The 9,770-nt window shown below is 38.8% G+C and overlaps 1 protein-coding gene across 2 annotated transcripts in view; it reads left to right on the top strand.

The window, feature by feature from the left end:
• The window catches only part of LOC143024840 (leucine-rich repeat-containing protein 40-like), a 44,163-nt gene that overhangs the window by 28,085 nt on the left and 6,308 nt on the right, over window positions 1-9,770 (top strand). For both annotated transcript variants that reach the window (XM_076184117.1, XM_076184118.1), the window contains exon 2: window positions 4,971-5,114. In XM_076184117.1, coding sequence (XP_076040232.1) covers window positions 4,971-5,114 — 144 coding nt within the window. The remainder of the gene's footprint in view (window positions 1-4,970; window positions 5,115-9,770) is intronic.

The following is a 9,770-nucleotide window of genomic DNA, read 5'->3' as shown; positions in this document are numbered from 1 at the left end:
CTCCTAGGTTTTTGCAGATAGACCTCTATAACCACATATATTCTGTAACCTTATAACCCAAGGTACTTGGATAACTATCTTTTATTTGTCTGCTTGTTTGTTTGTTCACGAACTCCTAGGGTTTTGGAGATAGACCTCCATAACCATATATATATTCTGATACCCTATCGCTCCAGGTACTTGGAGAACTATATAATAAATATATATATATATATATATATATATATATATATATATATATATATATTAGCGTTAAGGGTTAAAGTTAGGTGGGGTATGATTAGGTTAAGGACTATTCATGAACTCGCAGCAACGCGCGGGTAATTTGGCTAGTATGCAATATTACAGTCATTTGCATGTACATATGTGCATATGCTATGAACGTCGATAGCTGTAGTATTGCTTAATATATATGACAGAATTAGTAGAAATAGAAAATGACTGTGGAAATGCGCAAACATTATAGGTTTTGTGGTTGCCATGAGGACGCTTTATTCAATGCCCGCTCCAGCCTCCTCTCCGGTCAGGGTTCAAGCGCACTGGAACGTTGTGCGTCTTTATTTGCCACGAGACGTTTGTTATCCGCTGACGTCATAACCCGTCTCTGTCCCACGTTGCCCCCTTGGCCTTCGCTCCGTACACCCTCCAAGGACGACAGCATCTCGTTGCCACTTCCTACTTTACCTCCATCACAACATGTCTCTTGTTTCAATGCCAGTTGTTATCTGATTTTTTTCTTAATTTTTTCAGAAAACATTTCACTCGGTTTGCATGTGGGGCAAACCGGATTTGTCACATATCTGTGTATGGCACATACGGAATTGAATCAGCACGCTCAGGGTTTTACAGAATATTTTTCCTCAAAGCCTATAAAGGAAGAAGTAAATGATTGTTTGAAATATAGATATGGAGAAATCGTTAACTGCAGAGACAGAATGGTAAAAAGAGTAGAGGAATTTTACCAAGAGCTTTAATATATATATATATATATATATATATATATATATATATATATGTATGTATATATATATATATGTATATATATATGTATATATATATGTATATATATATATGTATATATATATGTATATATATATATGTATATATATATATATATATATATATATATATATATATATATATATATATATATAGATATACACCTCAATATTATATCTGTGACTCAGTCTATATTTCTTACATTTTGAAATTCAGTTGTACTGGCTACTGGCTTTGTATGAGTGTATATATATATATATATATATATATATATATATATATATATATACATATATATATATATGTTTAATTTTGGGATCGAAGACTTCGTTATACACCACAAATGCTTAGCTTGTCTGATAGTGAAATAATAGGTAAAGGAATAGATATATAAATTTAAAACTATAAAAACCTGGTCGTGTGGTAAGTGGTTAGGATGGGTGTGGGAGATCTTGATGAATAACAACAAGGGAGTTTTGTGGACGTTGGGTGGGATGAGTCGGATGGGGCGTGGTTGTTTTTTTTGGTGGTGTATAAACGCGCATCCTGTCCGCGCGACATGTTTTTATTTTCTATTTGTATCATTTTCATACGTGAAAGAAAAACACAAACAATTTAAGAAATGCGTCTAAATTTTGTGTAGAATTTGTGCAGTTCGAAGTTTTGATTTGTATTGATAAACCTGAACGATGAAGTGTCTTCCATTTGGTTATTTTTATGGTTTGCCTGTTTGTATTCGTTTTTGTGTTATTGTGACCGTCCTCGTTATAAAATGTTGATACCAGGTTTGTTTTTCTTTCTTTTTAGCATAACTGAATAAATTTGATACTTCTTTTGTACATTTAACAGACCTAGCGATGAGTCAAAACATTCGTGTCGACAACCAATCAGGTGGACACGTGCCATGGCCTTGATCGTAGTGAATTTGTATTTTTGTCGTGATTCAAGGCTGGATGGGGGGGGGGGTACCGTTACGGAGTAGAGAGGGGCAGGTGTAGAATCGTTTGCCTTCAGTCGCCGTGTTTGAAGCTTGCTCCAAGTGGCTGCTGGGTGTTGGGTTGCCAATTGTCAATTTGTTCTTTTAATTATGAATATAAATGCACTTGTAACTAAATTATCAAAGCTTGTTTTTTTCTTTCATCTTTCCGATTTGTAAACATTGTTAACAGCTCTACACGCGTGATTAAGTTATGACGTACCCGTTGCTTAATTTCCCTTTGATTATTGTTGTAAAACTCTTAGTGGCCTTGTAACTAAATTGTTAATTAAAAATTACCAGGTTGGATTTTCCTGAGTACATTTTCTTCCAACGTTTACAGTAATGATTCAAACGTAAGAGAAACCCTTGGATTTCCTACACAAATTACACTGGGGAACATTCATTTTGTTGCATTTAAAAAAAGACTTTTCTATAGTCAACTTGAGTGTACTGATTTCAAATCTGAAGTCGGGTTTTGTCTGCAAGCTACAGATTTTATGCAATTTGACATTTTTATTTATTTTTTAAATTTTCGTTATTATAGGAAATTGCAATATCAGCCACAATTCTTTTGTTCACTTGAATCTTAAAACAGTATGAAAGCCATTTCTGTACATTTATTAAGGCAAAAGAAACAGAACATTAACAGAACATCTATCCCAAAGTTAGATTAGCATCCTTCAGAACATCACCACAGCTGATGGAAGCTTATCAATTTCTTCGTGTATTTTTTTCAGGCAGGAATTTGCGTTTGTAACTTTTGCGTTTGTACATTTCATCTGGGCAATTTCGTTTAATGCTCCAGCAGTAGTCAGCCATCATACTTTTGTCCCAGCGCCCTTGGTAGCGTTCTTCCATGATCTTTAGGTCTTGGTGGAATCGTTCTCCTTGTTCGTCACTCTCAGCCCCCAGGTTGTCAGGGAACTGATCAAGGTGGCTGTTCAAAAAATGAAGCTTGATGCTCATGTTGCACCCGAGATCACGAAAAGCGAGGAGCATTCTGTTCACAAGTTCACTGTAGTTCTCCGCCTTATTGTTTCCAAGGAAGTTCTGAACGACTGCCACAAAGGATAACCATGCTGCCCTTTCTAAAGCGGTCATCTTAGCAACAAACTGATCATCACGAATTAGGGTTCGAATCTGTGGGCCATCAAACACGCCTGCTTTGATCTTCTCAAATGATAACCCTGGTAAAGCTGTGATGATGTGTTGGAAACATTCACCTTCGGTTTCCAGTGCCTTGACAAATTGTTTCATCAAACCTAATTTGATGTGAAGAGGAGGAAAGATGATCTTATCTCTGTTTACAATTGGGTCTTGTATGATATTTGGCATGCCTGCTTCAAGGGTGTCACGAATAGGCCAGTCCTTCTGGACCCAATGTCTGTCTCGTGCTCGGCTGTCCCACATACAGAGGAAACATGGAAACTTGGTGAAACCTTTCTGTTGTCCAAGAAGAAAGTTGACCATCTTTAAGTCTACACAAATTATCCAATTGTGCTCATGATACTTTAATAAGTCCATGACCATTCTCATATCATCATAGTCTTCCCGCAAATGCACTGAGTGACCGACAGGTACTGCTCCATAAACATTGCCATTATGTAAAAGAACACACTTTAGACTGCGTTTTGAACTGTCTAAAAAGAGTCTCCATTCAGCAGGACTATAGTAAGGTACACCCAGTTCTTTGAGAAGCCCTGGGATGTCATGGCAGTAAACAAACTGTCTGTCTTTTGAAAAGAAGGTCACAAAAAGCTGGTCACGCTTTCTGAAATATGATACTTTAACAGAGTGATCAACAAGATTTCTGCCTTGTAATCTTGATGCCAAAAGCTCTGCTGCTTTCTTTGAAAGACCTAAATCCCGCACTAAATCATTCAGTTCAGCCTGGGGAAGAGGCTTAGGGACGGGGAAAGGTTCAGTGTCTGAAGAACAGTCCTCCGATTGTGAACACTTTTCTGACAATTCACTGTCACAACTGTCTTGCTGGCTTGTATCATGTCCAATGTCTTTATCGTCCAATGAAGGCAAGCCTTTGAAAACTGGAACAGGTACTTCTTCAGAGTGCGGAACAGGCCGAATAGCTGAGGGAATGTTCGGATACGTAATCTTATGTCGGTTTTTCTTCCCAACACCCGTTGTGTTTACCATGCAGAAATAACAGTCAGTTACATGGTTGGTGGGTTCGCGCCAAATCATTGGAACTCCAAAAGGCAGACCTTTGCGTTTTCCTTTGGTCCAGTCTCGAAGCATTTCCTCACAATTGTGGCACACAACATGAGGAGCCCATTGCTTGTCTTGATCACCAAGATGAACTTCAAAATATGCCTTGTAGGCACGCTTGACGAACGAGGATATGTTACGTCTCTGACGATTGAGTGTGTAGCATCCACATATGTAGCAGAAGGCATCAGGCTTGTTTCTGCAATGATGTCTCATTCTGGAAGCCATGTTTGAACTGAAACAAAAGAAGAATGATCAAAATATTAGAAGCTATCTATATATATGGACGTTAAAATGCTTATACATGGTTTACGCAAGTTCACATATGTACAAAAATCATTAACCTCAAATTGCATACCAACTAGAGCTTGTAGAGAAAAACTAATTTCAGATTTGAAATCAGCGCCTAAAACTCTTTCACAATCCGTTAAAATATCCAATGCAACTCAAAGTTACTGAAAAAGTGTTCCCCTGTGTTATCAGATAATATATGTTTAGTATACATAACTTCGCCAAGAGTTGAAAGTACAAATATTTAACCGTTCGGTTAGAAATAAAGGCGGAATACACAGGTTATCAGGACAAAAGGATAGTGGAAAGAAAACTAATCCAAAAAGAGTAGAAATATTAAGAAGTTTTGATGGACTGACTGTAAGAATAATTTAAAATACCTGTAGCGCGCTAATCTATGCGAGCTCGTTCATTCATACCTACCGAATTTTTGCTTTCTTGACATCATTTTGAACGACCTCTCAATCTCTTGCAGATCTGAGCGAGTGTCAGCTCTGCCAGGTGCCAGACGCAGTGTTCCATTTGATGCGTAACACCCCACTAACCGTCTGCAACCTCGCTGGCAACCTCCTCTCCAAAATACCATCGAAGTTTGCTCTCAAATTCTGCCTCATCACAGGTAAGGTGGATGCAGTTCCTATGGGAGGGAGGGTTATGTTAGACTAAGGAAACAAGTTTTTCCTTCCTTTTTTCTTTTTCAGTTGGTAGCACTGTTTATAGCTTAGCTAGATGGAGGAATACAGTTTTACCCATCAATATCCAAATGAACTGTTCGTCACCTATTTGATGGAGACAATCAGGGGTGTCAACTGATTTATTATTTTTATTTAATAAGTGAGAAAAAATCCCGTAATTCAAAGATTAACCAATTAGCGTCTTGTTTGATTTCCGTGGGTTTATTGAGAGCGGGTTTATGTCCAGTATAGGAGAGCATGATTTAAAATATACTAAATCCAATTTATATTATATTTTTAGGACCAAATATGATTGCATAGTTAAACCGTGCATTGGTGCGTGGTGGTAGTTGTAATGCATTGTCCATAGGACGATTATTTTTTGTTGGGTGAGGATGAGAAGTTATTTTAAGTTTTAAACAACGCGGGTGCTTCTCGGAATAGATTGGCGCTCTCAGATTATCAGGAATTATCGCACATCTGGCTGGGGGGAGGAATGGTAGCGGCCTGTTTAAATCGTACTAACTTAATTTTGCCCAAAGTCAAGCTAAGTGTTCTGAGAAGTCGAGCAAGGAACAAATACATCACCCCCGTTTTTCGTTGTTGTTTTTAAAATTGTATTTAACTGGGAAACCCGGTAGTAGTTCATCAATGTTTGTTTTCTTGGCGTATATTTGCCCTGAAGGTACGCCGTACCCCAGTTATAAACAAATCCCCGTGCTCGACGTAAATCGTCTATATTATAAATCTTTGCACGAGGAGGGACGTATTGGCCAAGATTATGACAGCTGTTGAGTGATGTGCGCGTGCGCGTTAGACAGGGGCAAAGCGCCAAGTCGGAACCACCACGTGGCTCGGGAATCCCCAGAGTTTCTGCGCTGTATCTGGGCGGAGGCTGGGGAGCGCACCACGACGGGGGCGAGGGATACGGCGCAGCGTGACGAAGCTACAGACTTCAGGGAACAAGAAGGTGGAGGAAGAGGAGAGGGGAGCTGAGGGCAATGGTCTGGCCCTCGCGGGACCAGCGAGCGTGCTCTCTGTCTACCTGAGGATGAAGCGACAAAGAACGAAGTGTTTTGTAGCATGCATGATGTGGCGTCCTTTGTCCTGCAACAACCGTCTTTGTTTTGTAACAATGACGGGCAGTCAAACTCCCACTTCCGCATTTTCTTTTTCTGGAGTGGAGTACAACAAATTCGCACTATTGGGAACAAAATTGTCAAATTAATCATCCGACTTTAATGGAAATTTCTTGAACCCCCTACGATCAAGAGGCTGATTGAAATCGTTAAATCGGTTGACTTGAAAGGAATAACACTAACTTGGTGTGATGAACTTCATCATAGACAGTTCATATCCTGTTACCCTGCCCATACCTGAATACATTATTTAACCAGAAAAGAAAACGTGTATCATCAAGTTTGACTTGTTTTTCGAAGTAGGTTTAAAGATTTCGATCTGAGATCGAGGAGGCGTAGGACTAGTCTTTTTACTTCTGAGTTCGAGTCTAAAATCCCTCGCACGATCCGCTTAATAATGGCATAAAAAAAAAGTGTGGGATGAAGCCTGGGTTCACTTTGGCCCTTCGTTGGAGCCTAACAATAGAAACTTAATTTTAATGGAAACCTGTTCAGTTTACTTTTTGATGCGAACCACCAGCCAATGAAATTTGGCTTGTGCCCAGAGTTAGGGGTGGGTAGGTGGGCTTACTTCGCAGCACGCCGTTAGCCATGTGCTCTAAAGCATATGAGCTGAGACTCCATCAAGGCGTGAGTGTGTGTGTGTGAGGATCGCTTGGGAGGGACCTCGCTGAAGTCTAGCCACACAGTGCTTATACTACGCATATGTTTAGGTAAACTTGGCAAAGCTACACAAGCGCGTACAGCTACGCACGCACACGCGCACGTACATACATACGTCTCGGTGGCGCGGTTGGTAGTCTCCGACTGTCACCATGGCGGTCCGGGTTCGAGTCCTGCCCAGAGCTGAAAATAATTTCAGAATCGCTGCGCTTCGAGTCGTTACTCCAACTCTCATGGGCGGGGAGTTGTGTGTGTGTGTGTGTAAGGTCACAGCATTACCCATAGATCCGTCATACGAGCTCTGAGCTCTCTTCCGGGAGGAAAATAGCTGTTGATCACGAGTCCAACACGTGATCCAAAAAGACTATGGTGAATACATACATGCACGCTCGCACTCACGCATGTGCATGTACACACACACACACACACTTCAACGAACGGACGGCTTAGAGGACGTTCTGAAGAAAAAGTTAAATTTCGTGGATCCCAAAGCAAAGGAAGTACCTATTGTATTTACAGGGTGGGGGGGATTGCTCGTGGTGTAGTGGGAAAGTGAAGAAAAAGGAGAAGGGGAGGGATTACTGAGGAAAATGGAAGGAAATGAGGAAGGGGAGGACTTGACCCAGGCAGGCAGGCGACATGTAAACAAAAGGGGTCCTGACCAGCTGAGTGACGATGAAAGGTGTAACAAAAATGTAAAGATTAGAAACATAGATATGAGTAGCACAGTGGAAGGTGAGAATAATAATTTCCATGGATTTAATGAGGGGGGGGGCGGATACCAACCTCACCCAACTAGCAAGACTCGAAGAAAAACTTGAACAAATGACTGAACATTGGGAGAGTAGATTTGATAGAATTTCAAAAATGGCTGAAAGGGTTGAAAGATTAGAAACACTAGAGAAAGCAAACAATAACTTAACTATGGAAGTAGAAGAACTAAAAAGACTGTTAAAAGAAGTAAAAGAGGAGAATGAAGAATTAAAGAGGAATAATAAAAAAAACAAAGAGGCCATAGCTAATGAAGCTATGAGTTGGAAGACAACCCAAGAAGACAATAAAGTGGCATTCACTGACATAATTAAACAGCAAATGAAAGAACAAACTGAAGACTCAATTATTAAAGTGATAAGACAAAAGGAGAATATAGTAAGAGATTTAGCAGATAAAAAGAAATGTATAATTATATTAGGAATGGAAGAGAAACACAACCCAGATAGAACCACAAGAATCAAGGAGGAAAATGAAAAAGTAAGCCGATTACTAGAATCAGTTCAGGAAGATGAGCCAGAAATAATGAAACAAATAGAAGAGAAATTCAGACTCGGGAAATATAGTACAGACAAGACCAGACCAATTAAGATTAAATTCAGGTCACAAACGACGGCAGAGAATATCTTATCCAAAACAGGGAAACTAGCAACAAGTGAACAATATAAAAAGGTATGGATAAAAAGGGAAATGAATAAAGAGGAAAGAGAGGAGGAAATAAGGAAAAGACATGAAGCTAAGAGAAAAAACGAGACCAGAACGGAGACAGAAAAACAAGAATTCTACTGGAGAGTAGTGAATATGAAATTGAAGAAATGGAGCATAACAGAGAGAAACACAAAAGAAACAGAGAATACAATGGAAATAACAGAAAGTTAAAAGTATCCTACACAAATATAGATGGATTAATAACAGGACTGAATGAACTGAACAAATATCTGAAAGAAAGAGATCCGGACATAATGGGAATTGTTGAAACAAAATTAAAAGGCCCACTACCACCCAACAGCATAGGACACAATACATATAATTATTGGATTAGAAACAGAGAGATAAAACAAGGGGGTGGAGTTATGTTCCTGACTAAGAAGGATATAAGCGTGAAGAATGTCACATATGGGAACAATACAGTAGAGATGATTATGATAGAAGTAGAAGATAGAGATAAGAAGAGCAGAAAATTTGTAATAAACTACGTGCCCCCAAAAACAGCCTCGTGGGAAGAGAATGAACATAAAAGCATGTTAGAAGACACAAGAATAACACTAAACAAGATAATGGAAGATGGAGGAAGAATAGTTATGATGGGCGACTATAATTGCAAAGAAATATGCTGGGAAGAGATGACCGTAAAGGGTGGAGAAGACTCATGGGGAAGTGAGATGATTACTGACCACACAATGACACAATGGATCCAAGAGAACACCAGGTATAGAAATGAAGAAGAACCATCGAGACTAGACCTAATATTCACATCAGAACCTGAAATAGTGGAAAAGATAGAATACCAGGCACCAATAAGCAAAAGTGACCACATATTGATAGAACTAGAACTAAATGAGAAAAAATACATGAAAAGAAATGAACAATATAGAAAAGGAAGATTGATGTATGAAAAAGCAAATTTTGATAAATTAAGAGAATTCTTCCAAAATGAAAACTGGGAAAGAGTACACAAAGAAGATACAACAGTAGAAGAGAAATGGAATATTTTGACAAAAATCTATAAAAAGGGAGTAGAAAAGTATGTCCCAAGACAAAAACAGGAAAAAGAATATATAAAATGCTGGTACAATAAAAGTTGTAGGGAGATAAAAGACAAAGGAGACAAAGCTTGGGTTAAATGGAAGAAAAACAAAAGACCAGAAAAATGGAAAATATATACTTGTTATAGAAATGAATATGTACAAGCGTGCAGAGAGGAAAAGAGAAAAGATGTCATAGAAAAATGTAAAGATCAACCAAAACTATTCTACAGATTTGTAAACAACAAACTGAAAAACAAACAAGATTTGGAGAAATTAAGAC

This window comes from Oratosquilla oratoria, chromosome 4 (genome assembly GCF_046742065.1).
Source record: "Oratosquilla oratoria isolate Oo_2021 chromosome 4, ASM4674206v1, whole genome shotgun sequence".
Lineage (NCBI taxonomy): Eukaryota > Metazoa > Arthropoda > Malacostraca > Stomatopoda > Squillidae > Oratosquilla > Oratosquilla oratoria.
Note: the sequence above shows the minus strand (reverse complement) of the source record. Positions and strands in the feature narration are given on the sequence as shown.